General features: G+C 34.7%; 2 protein-coding genes across 4 annotated transcripts; one reads left to right on the top strand and one right to left on the bottom strand.

The window, feature by feature from the left end:
- Window positions 1-4,372: 4,372 nt before the first annotated feature.
- Window positions 4,373-19,456, bottom strand: LOC112590521 (putative fatty acyl-CoA reductase CG5065). 3 transcript variants are annotated; one of them, XM_025307367.1, is made up of 10 exons: window positions 19,085-19,456; window positions 18,764-19,012; window positions 18,422-18,567; window positions 18,078-18,187; window positions 17,308-17,503; window positions 15,235-15,483; window positions 11,229-11,411; window positions 5,520-5,600; window positions 5,073-5,155; window positions 4,373-4,391 (listed from the first exon to the last, which is right to left on the bottom strand). In XM_025307367.1, the coding sequence occupies exons 1-9, from the start codon at window positions 19,280-19,282 to the stop codon at window positions 5,077-5,079; spliced, it is 1,491 nt and encodes a 496-aa protein (XP_025163152.1). In that variant the 5' UTR covers window positions 19,283-19,456; the 3' UTR covers window positions 4,373-4,391; window positions 5,073-5,076. The 3 variants fall into 3 exon arrangements, with proteins under 3 accessions (XP_025163152.1, XP_025163153.1, XP_025163151.1); XM_025307368.1 differs by lacking the exon at window positions 4,373-4,391 and having other exon boundaries at window positions 5,003-5,155; window positions 19,085-19,206; window positions 19,336-19,456; XM_025307366.1 differs by lacking the exon at window positions 4,373-4,391 and having other exon boundaries at window positions 5,003-5,155.
- Window positions 6,692-8,378, top strand: LOC112590522 (uncharacterized). Its single transcript, XM_025307370.1, has 2 exons — window positions 6,692-7,636; window positions 7,732-8,378. Exons 1-2 carry the CDS (start codon window positions 7,105-7,107, stop codon window positions 8,211-8,213), a joined length of 1,014 nt encoding a protein of 337 aa, XP_025163155.1. The 5' UTR covers window positions 6,692-7,104; the 3' UTR covers window positions 8,214-8,378.
- Window positions 19,457-20,565: the final 1,109 nt, after the last annotated feature.

The following is a 20,565-nucleotide window of genomic DNA, read 5'->3' as shown; positions in this document are numbered from 1 at the left end:
GCGTATAGTGATTAACGCGCATCACAAATTGATTCTATTATGATCGCACAGCGACAACAACAGTCTACTAGGATCTTCAGCGCTGGATCCCAAAATTGAGCTATTCAAGATATGAATGGCGAATGCCTCATGTAATCTTGAACGATATCAAAACTTTCCATGCTGGAAACTTTGGAGAACGGACGATACCTGAGTATGAGTTTCCGCTCGTGGGATCTGTATGAATGTCTTCTACTGCAAAGCACGACTAAACACCTGTGGACTGTCAAAACTGCTACTAATTTGGAGAAACCTCGATACGTTATCTTTGCGCTGCAGATTGGCCGGAAGAATATCATGTTGGAAAATATAACTCGTTTCGATGACTGCAAATTGATCAACGCGAAGCTCTATCTGAATTCAGAGTTATCCATACGACGACATGAATTTGGACTTTGCAAAAAATAAATACGCCGTACTTTACGATATATATAGACGTTTTCGTAAATCATATTATGGATGCAACAGTGCTGAGGTATAGTTAACAACTACCGACTTTCTGCGGCTAGATCCTTTCGTGGTTATCGATTGTTCGCGTCAATATGAGTCCGTCAAGAGCACCACTGCAGATGTACGGATAGAATTCGAGTGTAAGGAGAATATACCGGTGAATACTATCGCGTGCTATCTGATCCTGCATGATCGTGTAGTTGAATACAGCCCGCTAACCGACATAGTGCGCAAACTCAGCTAACATCAGAAAGTATGTACGAGAAAAGAATAATACACGGAACAAAGTGCTATAAACGGCATTTCTCTCCCGGACGTGTAAAAAATTGTACGACGTTTAATAAAAACATTATTTCAAATGTACAGATGTTTCTTCCAACACGCATATCCCCTTTCACCTCTTAGGATTTTATATGATAATTGTGTTTGATAAAAATACAGTTCTTTATTTGCGGTATGATGATTATACAGCCACACAAAAAAAAAAGTGTCTTGATCTGGGGACGAGACATGTGTATTCCTATGTATTTTGACGCGCTGAATCCAAATCCGCTATCAGAAATGGCTCAACGGATCTTGGTTCAACCCTAACCTCAAAAAACACCTAAAAATCACAGAAATATGCGATAAAATTGTGATATACTCCCTGACAGGCAAATTTTCACCTAAAAACCAATGTCTGCAGAGCCTTAACCTTACAATTAACCTGATCTGACCTAACCTAACTTAACCTAGCCTAATCTAATCTAACCTCACCTCACGTAACCCAACCGAACCGATTGTACTCTACTGCCGGGCAAGCCAATTTTGACACGAAACCATTGTCTGCGAAGCCTTAACCTACAAAAAATCTAACCTAACCTAACCTTTCTCGGTTGAAGTTGACATGACCGTCCATATGGTCAGCACATTCCTGTACGTTTTCGGGGTATTCGAGTTCAATTTTATGGTTTTGTGAAACTTACTTGTATCCCCAACCTCATGACCATTGAATCTTACTTTAAAAAATACCTCTGATTTCTCAAAATTGCTCATTTTGCAATTAAAAGAAGGACATGTGCTCAAAATATGTATATATATGAGCATGACATTTCAAATGTTTCTCGCGTCGCAGTTTATGAACTCGGGGTCACAATTTATATTCTTTTTCATGTTCAAATGAAATCTAACTTGTCATTCATATCAAATTAATTAACAAATTGTCTACAATCTATTTTCTTTCTACTATACCGTGTTCTTTTTTCTTCGAAGGATTTATGCAAAAGGTTTCGCTTATGTTTCTTCCCTTTTACATTCGTTTCTCTTTTCAGCAACCAGCAAAAATTTTTGCTGGATGCTGAAACAGGACAATGGTTAATTGTAAGGTTAAGGCTCTGCAGACATTGGATTTTAGGTGAAAATTTGCCTGTCAGGGAGTATATCACAATTTTATGGCATATTTCTGTGATTTTTAAGTGTTTTTTGAGGTTAGGGTTGAACCAAGACCCGTTGGGCCAATTCTGATAGCGGATTTGGATTCAGCGCGTCAAAATACATAGGAATACACATGTCTCGTCCCCAGATCAAGACATTTTTTTTTTTGTGTGGCTGTGTTATTAGACGTTCGAGAGACGTCCGATAGACGTTCGATAGTAATCGCGGTGCCCAGGTTCGATAGCAACCGCGGGGCCCAGGTTCGAGTCTGGCCTACACCGCCGCCATGTTTTTTCTTTTGACGTATACGTGACGTCATCACACATACTGTAAGAACCTTCACTAGACGTCTACTAGCAACAGGCAGCAATGGTCTAGGAGGTTCGAGCGTCCGATAGCAACCCGCGGGGCCCAGATTCGAGTCTATCTACAGCCCGATGCGTTTTTCTCTCGTGACGTCACGGCCGCCATCTTGCTCATAGAATCAAAAATTCTGGGGAGGAGGAGGAGAGTACTAATAAAGAGGGGTATCAATTAAGAGGGGGGATCGATAAAGAAGGGGTATCAATTAAGAGGGGGGATCGATTAAGAGGTGGAATCAATTAAGAGGGGATATCAATTAAGGGCAGGTATTAATTAAAAAATAATATCTTTTGCATAATTAATTAGCAATTTGAGTTAGAATCCCCCTATTCTATCTACTTAGTTATCTCCCCTCAGCAATAGGATAGTCAGTAATGATGATTTTTCCGCCATGTTTGTTTCGCTATCGTCATACCTCGAACGTTGTCCGACATGTTTCTCTTTCCTTAACCAGAACTTTTTACTCAGGGTTCCCTTTTAGAACCGAACCAACCTCTGCTACCAATTGTTGGGGATGAATGATTAACTCTTCCCTGATTATGTCATATTAGCTTTAATGACGAAAAGGAAAACAAACAATGAACTATGCTACAGTATATGATGCACGCACGCTCGTCTTACTCGATCACCGTACAATGAGAGACAGACTTGACAACAGTCTTTTTCGCTTGACGTCTTGAAACCATACGTCCATCAAGCACGCCTGTCAACTAAAGAAAAAAAAAGAACTTAACGCGGACAGTAACCAACTAAATATAACTATGTCCGTAGATCGATTTGTCACTATATATCTCTTACAGTTTCACTTGTAAAAATTTATGTACATATACGAGGGTGGTCCGATAAGTACTTAGCCTACAAAAGAAAAACGAAAATTTTGGAAAAGTGGCGATTTATTTCTCAACATAGTGTCCTTTTAGCTCGATACACTTGACCCAGCGATGCTCCAACTTCTTTAACCCGTCTGAAAAATACGTTTTCTCGAGGTCTGCAAAGTAGGCCTCCGTGGCGGCGATGACCTCCTCATTCGACTCAAATTTCTGCCCGGCGAGTGACTTTTTCAAGTTTGGAAACAAAAAGAAGTCGCACGGGGCCAAATCTGGAGAATACGATGGATGGGGCAGCAGTTCGTAGCCCAATTCGATCAATTTGACCGTGGCGAGGGCGGAGGTGTGAGCCGGTGCGTTGTCATGGTGGAAGAGCACTTTTTTCTTCGCCAAATGGGGCCGTTTTTTCTGCAATTCGGCGTCGAATCGGCCCAATAATTCGGCATAGTACAGCCCTGTGACCGTTTTGCCCTTCTCCAGGTAGTCGATGTGGATCACACCTTGTGAATCCCAGAAAACGGTGGCCATCACCTTTCCGGCCGATAGGACAGTCTTCGCCTTCTTCGGAGCACGTTCGCCGGGTGAAGTCCACTGTTTCGACTGTTCCTTGGTCTCTGGTGTGTACCAGTGGATCCACGTTTCGTCGACGGTCACGAAACGACACAGAAACTCCTTCGGATTGCGCTTAAACAGCGTCAAACACTGCTCTGAAGTGGTCTCACGGTTGCGCTTGTTGTCCGGAGTGAGCAAACGCGGCACCCATCGCGCCGACAGCTTTCTCATGCCCAAAATTTCATGCAGAATATGACCCACGCGGTCTTTTGAGATGCCTACTGTCTCAGCTATCTCGCGCACCTTCAATCGGCGGTCTGCCAATACGAGATCGTGGATTTTTGTCATGTTATCCTCCATGGTAGCCGTTTTCGGGGCACCTGGGCGTGGCTCATCAAAAACCGACGTGCGACCACGTTGAAGCTCGTTAAACTAATTTTTGACGGTCGCCATCGAAGGAGAAGAGTCACCGTATACAGCATCCAAGCGCTCTTTGATTTCGCTGCGCGATTTCCCTTCCAAAAACAAGAATCGAATCACCGACCGATATTGCTCTTTTTCCATTTTTCTAAAATCCGCGGACACGTCCGCTTCCACACGCGGTCGAAACAAAACTACGAGTCCGATTCGGCTGAAATTTCGACAGTAGCCGTCTACGAGAATGTACTACACGATAGTAAATTTCTCTTGCGATAGTGGCGCCATCGGGTGGTGAGGCTAAGTACTTATCGGACCGCCCTCGTATATCTTGAAAAAAAATAATAAGTTGAATTTGAGATTTCTAAAAATAACAATACGTGTTGCGCGTATAGTTGGCGCCTTTTTTTACCTTTTTGTTTAAAAAGGTAAGTATTATATTTTTGATATCTTTTCGTTTTTGCAGTTAGGTAAGTTTTACTTGTAAAAACTTATGTTACATACAATATATATCTTTAAAAAGAAATAATTTGAATTTGAAATTTCTAAAAATACCATTAATATAACATTACACAAATTAATATAACATTATATAAATTATATATAACATCTCCACTACGTTCGCATAACTTCGAAAGAATTTTATTCATATAAAATATTATTGTCATTTCTGTCATGCAAAATGTAAGCTTATTATACATAATGTATGATTGGCGTTCGTACAATGGCATGACTTTGCATAAAAAAAGAGGGACGATGTTCACAATTTTTTGCTTTATTCAACCCATAACATTCAACCCATTACAATTTAATTATAAAGTAATACAATACAACATCCTACAAGACTCAAGAAATAACGTTTTTCAAATGTCAACTTTGACATTCTATATAAGTAATCGCTAATAAAAATTATTATTTTATAATAATTAATTGATTTCGACATTTGGACATTAGTCTTCGATGCTAAATGTCGTACATAAAAATTGTATACTTTGATGAAAATCAATTTACCTTGTTACACAATGTTTTTGTAAATGATCCATATGAAGAAAATAACAAACGAGGCTTTCGCAATTATGTCGATCCAGTACATTCTGATGATACCGGAAACAAATAAATATGTTCATTATTATATATTTAACGACCATATAATCGAAATTTGCGATTTAAGTCGAAGCGAATAACTTTATTTGTCGAAAAACTTGTCTATTAATTAGCCTAGTATTAACAACTCGATGAAGTGACACACAATTTTTTATTTAAAAGTTGCCATATGCTATCGAGAAATTAAAAAAAATGTACCTACTAGCTATTCTGTTTTAAAATGTATATGTTAACAAGCCGTTAATCTTTTATAAAAATGAGATCGTGAAAAATATTCGATCGATAGTCAGAATAATGAAAATTTTAGATCACTTTGCAATAAAAAAGAAAAAGGAACAAAATTTGGGTTTTTACCTATTTAACTGCGATTTTGCTGTGCCCAAGTGATCCATACGTTCATTCAGAAGATATGTTTTAGCTCCAATTATGCAGTTTCTATGAAAGATATGATAAAAATAAATAGTTTCATTTATCTGCTAGTAAATACCTGTGTGTGACATTTTATAATGTCATGTCTTGATCGTGAATGTTTATGAGTTGTCGTTTTTGGGTCAATGGATTAAACCAATTTACCCTGGGATCGACAAACTTCTGTGTGTGTGATGTATGAATATGAAAGAGAAATAAGAGAGAAAAGAGTCAATTTAACCAACTGATTTACTTACGTTTAGGCTTTTTGGTTAGTGGACTTTAGGAGCGTTACGTACTGGACGATGATTGACAAACGAATAAAAAGGAGATAGGAGTCAGAGTGGAGAGATTCGGTTATGTGACACTGACAAGGGAACTATCAGGGGTGTCCCTCACCGATTTGATTCTCCTTGAAATATGTTATAAAACAACCAAATCAAAGAGACACGTATTTTTTTTATATCGGCCCAATCTCATGTTTAAGGGATGAAACAATCCTTTGAAAAAAAAACGGTCTTTTTCTTTGAGATCGAATATTATCGAAACTATAAGACATACAAAAAAATTGTTTTAACAAAATTTTAATGGTTTGAAGAGTACTTTGAGGTTATGCAAAGAAAAATTTTTTTTATTAAATATTTTTTTATTTAACCACCACCTCCACCCCCCCTTTTTGCAAAATTAAAAATTTTTTTTACCAAAGTAAAGGTTATTTTTTTCCAAACTCAACCATGTATAATAAAGTAACGTTACGAGAAATCATTTTCGAGAATTAATTGTTATCGTCTGATCTATATAATGTCTGGTATATCGATGAAAAAAAGAAGAATTAAAATCGGTTAATATTTTGTATTGTTTTAGGTAAATGTTGAATATAAAATAGCTTTTACCCAATTATCGGAAGCATGTAAAAATTTTGAAATGGTTGAAGTTAGGAGTAAATAGTTTTTATTACAACAGACAGCAAAGTTTAACATCCTTGGAAATGATTATTAATCCGCGTAACGTTGTTAGACTTTTATTGATGTCAATAAATTCAATGTATCTAATAGAAACGCCAGTAACTGAAGCAGAAATAGAATTAAAAAAAAAACATACAAAAAATATTACTGGATAGCATTTTTCATTATAATGGGTTGGAAGTAACGGAAGAAATATATCTCGATTATGAAGAACCTTATAAATTACACAGTCTGGAAATAATTGAAGATAACGAAGAAGCATGGGGTGAAGATAATTTGAATTCTCAACCTCAATGTTCAAATGTTGACGAAGATTTTGACAATTCTTATAAAAGACGGGCTGTTGAGTATTGGCGGAATAGAGATAATGAAGAAAATAATAACGATAGAACAAGGAGTCGTTCTCTAAAATCAGTGCAACATACATTTAAAAAAGAGTTTCATCTCTACGTCAGTTAAGACGGTGGGAAGAACAATTGCAATCAGGTGGAAATCGTGTAGAAAAATTATCTTACATCTCCAAATTTACACATGGTAAATTTACTGCTGCTGTTGAATCAGGATTCATGGTTCATGATATTGATATAAAAAGATGGGCTTTGCAAGCTCAGGAAGAAATAGGAAATTTACATCCTATATTTAAAGCATCTCCCAGTTGGGTAGCAAGATTCAAAGAGTCCCACCGAATTGTTTCAAGAAAAGTTACGAAGTTTGTCACTAGAAGATCATTGGAAGATTCTGTTGATTTGCAAAAAACAACTGATGATTTTTTGAAAGCAGTAAAGCCTCTTATTGAACAGTTTGGATCTAAAAATATTTATAATTCAGATCAAAGTGGTTTCCAATTGGAAATTCATTCTGGAAGATCATTGTCTAACGAAGGAGAAAAGAAAACAGAACGTGTCGTGCAGTCTATATCATCAACGACACAGTCATACACGATACAATCAATAATATCGTGTGATGGCAAATTGCTGTCACCTTTATTTATTGTGTTAAAAGAAGTTCATGGTAGATTTGGACCAAGAGTAGAAGAAAACTTGTTTAAACCAATAAATGTTATTGTAAAAGCATCGAAATCTGGCAAAATGACATCAGGTATAGATATCCTTTTATAACTATTTCATATTTTATTTAACAATCTAAAAGGCGTCATGAAAAAGCTATTAAATTAACATTTACGTTTCTTACAGATCATTTTAAAATGTGGTTAGAAGAAGCTTATTTTCCAAACATTGGTTCTAATAGCGTTCTTCTTATCGATTCATGGACTGGACATTGCCCTAATATCATTTCGGATTTAACACCTTCGGGAAAACGTATTACTACTATGATAATACCAAAAGGCACTACAGGAAAAATACAACCATTAGATGTGTATGGATTTAGAATTTGGAAAAATTTTGCTAAAAGATTTTCAGATATTGTTTTACTATTGGAAAGCGATATAAATTTGCATGAACGAAATAATATAATAAAGTTGCAATCACTGATACATAATCAGTTGTCATCCCCACGATATCACAACTTGTTTAAATATTCGTGGTTTAAAAGCGGTTATACAGACGAGAAACCAGAAGAGTTTAAAAACCCTGTACAGTTTAGTTTTGACGAAACTTCAACTACATGTGATATCGAAGGTTGTAACAATATAGCGGTAATAAGATGTTCGTGATATAAAAAGTCATTATGTTTGAAACACTTTTTCCACGAATATCATTATTGTAATGAGTATAATGAGAGCGAATAACTCTAAATATAAATTTATTATGTTCTTTTAATTATTAAGTACGTTTATGAATTATTGTGTAAACTACAAAATATAAAAGCATAAATATGTAAAAATATGTACGAAAATATTCGAAAATATATACAAAAACATCAGTCCTTAATCCCTATAAGCCATAAACTCTTCATTGAATGTACGTGTGATTTTTTAGAAATATTTTATTATTATAATTCACAAACGTTTCGGACATATATTTGGCCATTAATGTGCTCTTCTAAAACAAATAATTCTTCTCTAGTACTCTAAAGTTGTCTTCTTCATATTACGTGCGCTTAATATGTAATGTCTTTCCCAGGGAATCGCCAAAAGCCATTATATATTTTCGAATCTTATTAGTAGGTTCAGGAGCCCCACCGCGTTAGGACGAGAGGGTGCGTAAATGAAAAGAAAAGAATGAAAGAAAGAAAGAAAGAAAGAAAAGTTGTAAGTTATATAGAAAACTTTAAAAATTTTATTTGAAGCATTTTTTTATATGTTTTACTGGTTGAACCATAATTACCTGCGCACATAGCACAGATGAACGTATATACGGAGGCGATAACAATTAATTCTCGAAAATGATTTCTCGTAACGTTACTTTATTATGCATGGTTGAATTTGGAAATAAATAACCTTTACTTTGGTAAACAAAAATTTTTAATTTTGCAAAAAGGAGAGGTGGAGGTGGTGGTTAAATAAAAAAATATTTAATAAAAAATTTTTTCTTTGCATAACCTCAAAGTACTCTTCAAACCATTAAAATTTTGTTGAAACAATTTTTTTGTATGTCTTATAGTTTCGACAATATTCGATCTCAAAGAAAAAGACTGTTTTTTTTAAGGGTTGTTTCATCCCTTAAACATGAGATTGGACCGATATAAAAAAATACGTATCTTTTTGATTTGTTTGTTTTATAATATATTTCAAGGAATCAAATCGGTGAGGGACACCCCTGACAGTTCCCTTGTGAGTGAAACTGTATTTTAAAACAAACCTTTATTTACCGGCTGAATACAACTGAAAAGCTTGTATATGAATTCAATGGCAACTAGTGTGAATGGCAATTAAATTAGAACGAAATATAGATGGCAATTAAAATTTACAACGAACAATTGATGTAAAGTATCAAAGATGATTTTGGGCATGAATGATAAGTTACTATAAACTGAGATTTGAATATTGCAAAGAATTAAAAAGAATTTCGTCAGGCATAAGAGTTTAAAATGCCCAAATATTGGATCTGGGAGAAAGTTCGTGGCGTTTTTCCCGATAGATGGCGTCAATTGCAAATAACTCAGGAAACACAATCGCAGCGACATTAAACGCTCGTTGGAAAGGTGACACTTCGAGCGTTACTTTGAGTGTATAAACATCGAAATTGGTGCAGTGGTTGGAAAGTTGTTTGCGTTTGAAAATGGAGAAAAGTAATGAAAAATTGCGCCATATTTTGCAATATTATTACGATAAAAGGAAGAACGCTGCGCAGGCTTATGAAAAAATTTGTGCTGTGTACAGTGAAGGTACTTTATCAAAATCTGCTGCGCGGAAATGGTTCGCTCGCTTTCGTTCTGGTAATTTTGATGTGAAAGATGAGTGCTCTAGTCGTCCAATCACTGAAAAAGCTGATGGAATTCTTAAAAAAGTCCAGCAAGATAAGCATATCAGCAGTGTCGATATTGGTATGGAGCTAGGCATTGACCACAAAACTGTTTTGAACCATTTACACAAAGCTGACTACAAAAAGAAGCTCGATGTATGGGTTCCTCATGAGTTGAGCGCGAAAAACATGATAGACCGAATTAACATCTGCGATGTGCTGCTGAAACGTAATGAAATCGAGCCATTTCTGAAACGTGTCATAACCGGTGATGAAAAATGGATCACGTACAACAATCGGAAGAGTCAAAGATCAAGGGATGGTGAGCCGTCACAAGCGTTCGCGAAGCCAGGATTGACGCCGAAAAAGGTGATGCTGTATATGTAGTGGGACTGGAAGGGAATCGTCCACCATGAGCTACTTCCAGTTGGTCAGACGATTGATTCTCAACTCTACTGTGGACAACTAGAGAGATTACGCCAGGCAATTGAAAGAAAACGGCTCGAATCGAATAATAGGAAAGGTGTTGTCTTCCATCATGACAACGCCCGACCACACACTTCTTTGATGACCCGTCAAAAATTGCGAGAGCTTGGTTGGGAAGTTTTGATACATCCACCGTATAATCCAGACATAGCACCCTCTGACTATCACTTGTTCCGATCTCTGCAGAACTTTCTCAATGGAATTAAGCTGGTTTCAAAAGAAACCTGTGAAAACCACTTGATTCAGTTTTTTAACCAGAAACTACAGAAGTTCTTCACCGATGGCATCATGGCTCTACCCGAAAAATGACGAAACATTGTCGATAATAATGGAGCATATTTGGTTTAAATAAATTCATTTTCACACTATAAGAAAACCAGTTGAATTTTACTAAAAAAACGCCACGAACTTCTTCCCAGACCCAATATTTCCCAAGTGTCACCCAAGTGCGCAAGAATTGTGTGTCCTATTTAAAAGCTAAGAGCTAAAGCCGCTGGTTGTCATCCGCGTTGCCCTTTTATGGTGGTGAGACACTTCTACGGGAGTTCTTATCACCTTAATAGAAGAAGGGGTAAGGTGTTTCACACGACATTAGAATAATAATCAATAATCGTGGTCATGGTATTTATTATCTATCTATTGTTCTTTAGGTCTTCTCCGGTGAAGAAGCATTCGGTGTCGTATTTATTACATCTAGACTGAGGATCGAGTAGCCAAAATATCCGGTCTAAATGTTATTGTTGAATTAATTTTATGATTGAGATTAGAAAGGTTGTTTAAAGTTACGACGTAAGTAGGACGTAATAATAATTAGTAAATAAAGCAGGTTTGTCACTTACTCCAAATATGTTATCATGTTAATTCCCTTAGAGAGGACTGTTCCATATTCAAATTCTTGTTGATCGTTTGATATTTCATCAGACAGGCTAATCGCCCTTTCATTTCGTATGTCCCAATTGTTTAGTGTAAAATGTGCCAAAATGTAATTATTTATAAAAATTTTCCTCTGCAATGCCATCAACCTGTGATTTAAAAAAGGTCGAATCAATTTGTCAAAAAATCATGTTATCTACACAGTAAGTATACGTGTTTATTATAAAAGAAATAGTGAGAAAAGAATTGTTGAGTTTTATCTTAAAATGTAAATAATATTTGTTATTTTAAACACATTATTTGCAATTTTCTTATCTCTGTTTTATTAAGTGTACAACTTTGCTTCCGCCGTTTTCCTATAGATGGCTTTAGCGGTCAGTAGTGGTCGAAATAAATAGATCATAGACGTCATGCAATAAACTTGGGTATCTGTCAACATAACCCCACAGAAACATTAGTCGATTTGTGTCTGCATCATAAAGTTATTCTAGATTGAAAATGTCAGTTTACGAGCCAAATTCTCGTCATTTGCGGGAGGTTTTAATTTTCTGCTTCAATATGAAGAAATTTGCTGCTGAGGCTCATCAAATGCTCTCAAATACTTATGGTGAGGCTGCTATTAGCGAAAGAACGTGTCGTGAGTGGTTTCAAAAACGGTGATTTTCACGTCGAAGACCAGCATAGCGGTGGAAGAAAGAAGGTTTTCAAAGATGCAGAATTAGAGGCATTACTTAATGAAGACTCATGTCAAAGTCAAGAAAAATTGGCACGATCATTGGGAGTGACTCAACAAGCAATCTCAAAACGCCACAAAGATATGGGAATAATTCAGAATCAAGGAAATTGGATGCCGTACGAGTTGAAACCGAAAGATGTTGAACGGCGTTTTTTTGCTTGTCAACAGTTGCTTGAAAGGCAAAGACGAAAGGGATTTCTGCATCACATTGTAACTGGGGACGGAAAATAGGTTTATTACGATAACTCCAAGCGCAGAAAATCATGGGCATACCCCGGCCATGCTTCCACGTCGACGGCCAAACCGAATATTCACGGCTCCAAGGTCACGCTCTGTATTTGGTGGGACCAGCTCGGCGTAGTGTATTATGAGCTGTTAAAACCGACTGAAACAATCACAGGCGATCGTTATCGAACGCAATTAATGCGTTTGAGCCGAGCATTGAAAGACAAACGGCCGCAATACAACGAGAGACACAATAAAGTGATTTTGCAGCATGACATTGCTCGACCCTATGTTGCGAAAGTAGTTAAGACATACTTGGAAACGTTGAGATGGGAAGTCCTACCCCACCCGCCATATTCTCCAGACGTTGCTCCCTCTGACTATCACTTGTTTCGATCAATGGCACACGGCCTGGTTGACTAGCACTTCCGGTCTTATGAAGAAGTAAGAAATTGAATCGATTCGTGGATCGCTTCAAAAGATGACCAGTTTTTTCAACGCGGGATTCGTACGTTGCCCGATAGATGGGAGAAAGTAGTGGCCAGCGATGGACAATACTTTGAATCATAAATGTATAACCAGTTTTTTACAATAAAGCCTCGAATTTCGGAAAAAAACAGCGGAAGCAAAGTTGTACACCTAATATATCTGTAAATATATCAACAAATTGCAAATGGGCAACACGATACTTGTTCAGAATTGATCTTAGCATCTATAGTATACAGGGTGTCCCATTGTAAACAGTCGATCTGAATATCTCGAAAATTATGCCCGACAACAAAAATATTTCAAACAAAAGTTGTATGGTTTCAAGGGAAACATAAAACAATTATATCGGCTTATATACAGAAGATGCCACTTTCGAGATATTCACTGATTATTACTTTTCTTAAATAGAAACCCCAATTTTTTATTATATTTTCTTTTTCTACTAATTAATTTGAACAACTTTATTTGAAATATTTTTTTATTTGCCTAATATTCTTTAAGATATTTAAGAAAAACTTCGTAATATTTTTAATATTTAACTTACGATATCTCGCTAACTGTTTGTTGGAAGAAGAAATGGTATTAGATTTTTTTACTCTAAATGATCTCAAGAATACATTGTTATTGGTTTGGCAACTAAATAATTGCGGATTTTTTAAGAAAATAAAAGACAATTTTTTCATATAACGAAATAACTTTATGCAGTAATGTATTGTTCATTTTTATCAATGACTTTTTGCTCTCTTTCAGACAGCATGATTTCAGCATAATTCCATGTTTATAAAACTTCTGGTTTTTATCAGCAAAAAACTAAAACAAGTGCGATTTGATTTTATCATTATTGAAAATTTTACCATTCTAAAAGTTTTGCAAATAACGAGGTAAATAATAATCTGATGATGTAAGGAACTATATAGTGGATGTGGCAACGCAGCCCAACCAATCTCCAATAATTTTTGACTAAGGATGTGTATGGCCTTGCATTGTCATGGTGGAACACAATATTTGATTTGCTAATTCTGGTTGCTTTTCTTGAAATGCATTATTCAGTTTAGTTAGTTGTTGAATGTATACATCTGAATTGATTGTTTGGTTGCGTGGTAAAACTTCAAAGTAGACATCCTTTGCAATCCCACCAAACTGATGACATAACTTTCTTTTGATGAATATCAGCTTTGGATGTGGCTTGCATTGGTTCATTTTGTTTGTTCCACGATTTTTTTAGATTGATATTGTTGTAAACAACCCATTTTTCATCGCCACTTATCAATCATTTCAAAAATGGATCATTTTCGTTACGTTTCATAAACAAATAGCAGATGGCAATGTATTGTGATAAGTGAATTTATTTAAGTTTATGAGAAACCCATAAATCGAGTTTTTTTACATAGTCAAATTGCTTTAAACGCTTTTCAATACATGTGATACATTGAGTTTCTCTGCGATCTCACATGTTATGCTACAACGATTTGTATCGATTATTGCTTTGAATTGGTTGTCATCAACTTCACCTAGACGACTAGAGCGTTGTCCATCTTTGAGTAAAAAACCATCGGAACAAAATTTAGCAAACCAATTTTGACACTGTCGTTCTTTTAAGGCTTCGTTACCATACACGGCACATAACTTTTTGTGGGCTTGTGATGCGTTTTTTCTTTTGCGGAAGTAAAAAAGCAAAATATGACAAAAATGCTCGTTTTGCTTTTCCATTTTTCAATCGACGCCAAACAAAAATTACACAACCGATCGATACAATTTTTTTACTGAATGCCAGTTAAAGTACCAATTATCGAATAACAATATAGGTTTGACATTTCGAATACGTAAATATACCTAAAAATTCAACTAACGCCATCTATCAGTGAAATCTGCAATTACTTCCCAACTTAATACAATAGCATCTTGACTTTTGTTAATTTGATAATTTTGAAATTCCCAAAAATCGATAAATTGACAAAACTTAGGATACCATTGTAACAATATATTCTTGAGACCAAATAGAGTACAAATGTCTAGTACTATTTTTTCTTCCGACAAATAGCAAGATATTGTAAGTTAAATATTGAAAAAGTTATTAAGTTTTCCTTAAATATTTCAAAAAATACTAGGCAAATAAAAAAATGTTTTTGACAGAAGTTATTCAAATTAATTGATAAAAAAGTAAGGTATAATAAAAAATTGGGGTTTCTGTTTAAGAAAAGTAATGATCATGAATATCTTAAAGTAATGACTATGAACATCTTAAAAGTGGCATCATCTGTAAACAAACTGATATAGTTATTTTATGCCTCCCTTTAAACAACTATATCGGTTAACATACAACTTTTGTCTGAAACATTTTTGTCTATCAGGCTCAGTTTTCGAGATATTCGGACCGACTGTTTACAGTGGGATACATATGTTATATACATATGTATCTCGTATAAATCGTCTCAAAAGATTTTACCTTTTGCTTCAATAGTGAATACATGATTACATATGTTTGCACAATCGATTAATCGAGAGAAAAATTAACATCTTACCTCGGTTGTCTGCCTGATAATCGTAGGAGTTCATCGATGAACCAGAAAGGTATTATTTGGAACAATATAAACAACAGGTTGTAGAAGTACAGGTTCTTTATGTAATACACTTGAGGATACCAAAGTAGATTTTCCAAAGGAAGTTTTTGTATATAATTCCTGGAGAAATTTACTAAATCTTTATTTATCGGACATCTATCATGAGACATCGCGCAATTGTATACAAGTGGAAGATCGATCCTCATGTTTCTGTAAAGAGTTTGAAACAACTCGTTATATCCTTGTATATTGAATGAGAATAACCAGCACACAAATATATCTACAAAATGTCTGAGATCTTTTGGAAATGAAAAATTGTGAAAATTAATCACACCAAATTGAGAAAAAAAGTTATGTAGCATTTTGCAAAATTCGCAATACGTATTAAGTTATTAATGATTGAAAATGACCACATTTACACGTTTGTTAACGTGTAAATGTGGTTAACGTGTTGATAACTTGAAAATTTGGACACTTATCTGCAAAATGTTAAAAGACTTTTTGATTTAGAATGACCTAATCTACAATTATATGACGACTATTATGTCTAGCGATAGATATGAGTATATTGAAATTTGAACCTTGAATCTGGAACCTATCGTTACAATAACTGTCATATAATTGTAAATTAAGTCATTCTAAACCAAAAAGTTTTTTACCATTTTACCCTTTTGCAAATGGCACCACTTTCGAGATATTCACTGATCATTAGCTTTCTTAAGTGGAAATCCATTTTTTATTACATCATCTTTGTCTACCAATTAATTTTAACAACTTTTGTCTGAAACATTTTTTTATTTGCCTAATATTTTTTTAAATATTTAAGGAAAACTTGATAACTTTTTCAATATTTATCTTACGATACCTCGCTAATCATTTGTCGGAAGAAAAGTAGTACTAGACTTTTCTGCTCTACTTGGTCTCAGTAACATGTATATTGTTACAATAGCGCCCTGACTTTTGTTAATCTGATGATTTTGAAATTTCCAATAGTCAGTAAGTTAACAAAAGTCAGAGCGCTATTATAACAATATATTCTTGATATTAAATAGAATAGAAAAGTCTAGTTCTACTACTTTTTCTTCCGATAGTTAGCGTCAAATAGTTAGCGAGATATCGTGAGTTAAATATTGAAAAGTTATCACGTTTTCCTTAAATATTTCAGAAAGTATTAGGTAAATACAAAAATATTTCAGACAAAAGTTGTTCAAATTAATTGGTAGAAAAAGATGGTATAATAAAAAATTGTAAACAAACTAGTATAATTGTTTTATGTACCCCTTGAAACCATATAACTTTTGTCTGAAATATTTTTCCGTATCTTCCATATTTTTCGAGATATTTGCCTGGAGAATTTAAAACAGGACACACTGTGTATACATATATTATATGCCACGGTATGTGGTATCGCCTGTTTTTAAATTGCCCGACATCTGGAATGATCTGATCAGCTGAGCTACGTAAAATCGATACCGGTCCATGAGATTGGAGAGCGATTTCCCTAGACAACGAGACAAATAATAACTGACAGAGAGACACACAAGCCGTCGCCGCGAGTTGACGTGTGAAAAACGTTGTTCTCAGATATGGTTAGAACGAAAGAATCTTGTAAATATCCTTGTAAATAACGATACTAAAGTAGAATTCTTTCTTAGTCAAGTGTTAAATCATTTCGCGAACCTGGATACGCGCTTATTAGCACCCAGCGCGTAACAATAAATTATTCAAATTAATTGGTAGGAAAAGATGGTGTAATAAGAAATTGGGGTTTCTATTATATTTAAGAAAAGTAATGATCAGTAAATATCTCGAAAATGGCGCTATCTGTGAACAAATTGATATAGTTGTTGTATGTTCCCCTTGAAACTATACAACTTTTGTCTGAAACATTTTTCCGTATCTTCCATCTTTTTCAAGATATTTGCCTGGGGGATTTAAAATGGGACACCCTGTATATTCCGTTACTTTTCCCTTCAAAAATTTTAACGATTCTTCTGATCCTCGCTTAATATCATATAATAAAATGGAACTTACGTCTTTCTCACTCCACATTTCCATGATGCAACAATGGCAGATTTGCTGAAGGTATCAAGCGGTATGATGTTAATGTGTACGTTTATATCTCCATATATTAACCTTACTAGTCCTTTCCCAACGCCGATGCTAAGTGCTATCGGGCCGTTAAAATTGCTCATCCATCCTTTTACAGGTTCGCTCAACGTTGCTGCAACTGTTAAAATATTAATTTTTTTAGAAAGGTTTGATAGTATCAAATAATTAATAAACTGCAAATCTGAGATAAACAGACTGATATTCAAAAATTCCATTAATTTATAAAATAAGTTGTTTAAAAATAAATTCTCATCCCTTTACGTTTATGTACCTAAGTAATCTGACAGTTTTCTAATTCATGCTTTTTCTAAAACGATGGTATTGGTGTACCATGTAGGTGCATAACGTGCATAACAATATTATGAATGCTCCTCATTGGAAAACGACTGTTGTGAAGAACTACAAGTCATTTATGTATCGTGAGAGTCCAGTTCAGGATTTAAACTCGATGATAAAAACATATAGCCTACACGTAGAAAAGGACTAATTGAAACGTATTTCAAAACCGGAAAAACCATAATTTCTGAATCTTAGAAACAAATTTGATAGTCAAGAGATCCTACATTCTTCAAGCAAAATAATTTTGTTTTGTTGATTGCATCGTTAACATATGTAAATTATTTTTCTCCGTGCAAAATTTGTATAACAAGCAATATGAATAATAAGCAGTATATTTGTTAATAACAGCATACCTATGGATGGCCTCAAAATTACACACGGCAACGACTCAGAGTAATCGACTATCACTTGCTCGGCGAGTTTCTTGGAAAATACGTAGCTATTCGGCAGATAGCCCATGTACCTGTCAATAATTCCATTTGCAAGTGTTTTCAAGAATATATTCTAAATCTATCATAAGCGATCGTTTTGATGAAACATATCACTTTAGATGAAATCAACTAAATTTGCCAACGATTTGAGAACGAAGAGATTACCTCATTTTATTAATATATTTTTTATTTATCAGACATACGTATGTGATATCTTCGATGAAGCACTTAATATATATAGCGTAGATACCGGATTCTATACTTACTTTGACTTGAACACTTCCAATAGTTGTTCGTCCAAAGTCTCGACGACTTGAATCATTTTTTTCCAATCGACTTCCGCTGGATACACGATTTCATCAATAACGTGTTTGTCGAGTTGTGAGTATACCGTGCTGACATACACGAGAGCCTTTAAGGAATATAGTTAAATACATACATACACATAATAATGTCTGATAATTTTCTAGTTAAGTATCTTATTGGTATTTTTATAAAAAAATATCGGAATTTCCAATATAAGAAAAAATTTACATCGCAATTTTCTCTTTCCTTCACACATTCGTATGCAAGTACATGCCTTTAAATTTAATATAGTATCTACTTACCACTAGATTCTTCATATGTTCACCTAAAATACATATATCTCTCGTAGCTTTTACGTTCTGGAGCACCGACATTCTCAGAGTAATATCGAATCTCACGTTCGCCGCTATATGGAATATTACAGACGTCTTCTGGATTAGCAAGTTTCTATCGGTGTCTGACAAATCCAGATTCTCAATAGCAATGTCACCTTTTACGGGAATCAATTTGTCGAAACAATGGGGTTGCTCACGCCGCAATGTATGAAACAACTAAAGCATACAACACAACACATGATGAAAATGATACTTTGCGAGATTGTCAATTATAAATAGTGAATTTACCGGGTTGGTCAGCAACTTTCGGAGCCGTTCTTCTATATTCACGTCTTTCTTCGGGCGCATTAACAGAAATATCTCTTTTATATCAGGACACGACCTCAACAATTTTTCTATCAATGATTTTCCTAAAAACCCCGTAGCACCAGTAATGAAAACGCTCTTTCCGGAATAGAAGGCCGGTATCGAACACAGCGAATCCATTATGATTTTAAGGGTTAAAATGCCAAATGTAATAATCACTAGAAAGAACTTACTAATTGAAGCGTAAGGGAATTTTTATGTGGTGTTTTATGTGGTAAAGTTTACAAATTTTATCAAATGATAATCAATAGACGAGTTGAGAAGGTTGTGGATACACGAGTTACAACAGCTAAGTCTGATTTGCAACTGCAACGTTCTTTTAAGAGAACAATAACGATTATTCACTCTGATAATTCTGTACGGTCATCGTCCAGTATCGTGAATATTTATGTGAATATTATGTTATATCACTGGTCATCGATTTATTCACCCATATTCATTATTCTCTACTGCGTATATTATGAAATTTTGCTTGCCTATTGAATTCTAATCAGTTCGTGAAGAACGTTCGTGAAGGACGTTCCAGAGTGTCCCTTTGCATAAATTTTGCATAATTTCTTCTTGTAGTGTAACTATTGCTATATGCGACATCATTATTACATTGCTACTGCGAATAGTCCTGCAAATTTATTTTTTGTGTAACTTAGTGTAACCATAATGTTGAAGTTTTAGAGATTTTGTCGGAGAAGGACATAAAAAAATTGGAATATTCGACATCACATATACATTATATCATATATGTACGTATCATTAGAAATCAGAAATATCGTGCAAATGTCTCTATAGGTATATATAGTACAGTACTTGTTAATCAGAAACATTACATTAATGTTGAGCCAATTTATATAAAAATGTAATTTTTCATTCAATGCAGATTTATTTATCCTTTTACGTATTTCATAAATGCGATCGTAACTCTTAATATATCTTGCGAGATATTATAAAAACATCAAGATATTTTATTAAACATGATCATAATGGAAATTTTCCCTTTTATATATTTGTACCATTTTTCAGACAAAATTAAGATATCCGTCAAATAAACATGAAAATTATTTCACAAAGTTTATAATGTAAATCCATACGAGGCATTCCTTAACCATTCGCTCATGAACCACTCACTCATACAAATTTCGGGATTTGATATTTATCTTTACGCTTTACATTGCCTATGAATAATTATCAATTTTTTAATGCTATGGTATTTTTCAATCACACTTTACACTAAATCGCTGACAAGCTTTTATTTATCGATACTTAATTAATGTTACTTATACTATTTGCGTGGTACGTACGTTACTTATATTATTTACGAAACTACTGAGTTATCGACAGTCTAATTAAACTTGCTAGAATGTTTTGCGTTATATATTACTATACCATAATCTCTCCCATTTTTATAG

The sequence above is a fragment of the Harpegnathos saltator genome, unplaced genomic scaffold (assembly GCF_003227715.2).
Source record: "Harpegnathos saltator strain DR-91 unplaced genomic scaffold, Hsal_v8.6 scaffold846, whole genome shotgun sequence".
Taxonomy (NCBI): Eukaryota; Metazoa; Arthropoda; class Insecta; order Hymenoptera; family Formicidae; genus Harpegnathos; species Harpegnathos saltator.
The sequence above is the reverse complement of the archived record's forward strand: the minus strand, read 5'-3'. Positions and strand labels throughout refer to the sequence as shown.

Excerpts from the sequence above, each read along its gene's own strand:
- LOC112590522 (XM_025307370.1), top strand. The coding sequence starts at position 7,105 with ATGGTTCATGATATTGATATAAAAAGATGGGCTTTGCAAGCTCAGGAA. Across the intron at positions 7,637-7,731 it reads ATCTGGCAAAATGACATCAG|ATCATTTTAAAATGTGGTTA; the intron begins GTATAGATATCC and ends CGTTTCTTACAG.
- LOC112590521 (XM_025307367.1), bottom strand. The coding sequence starts at position 19,282 with ATGGATTCGCTGTGTTCGATACCGGCCTTCTATTCCGGAAAGAGCGTT. Across the intron at positions 11,412-15,234 it reads TTATCAGGCAGACAACCGAG|GTTGATGGCATTGCAGAGGA; the intron begins GTAAGATGTTAA and ends TTTAAATCACAG. Across the intron at positions 5,156-5,519 it reads GCAAAATCGCAGTTAAATAG|AATGTACTGGATCGACATAA; the intron begins GTAAAAACCCAA and ends CGGTATCATCAG.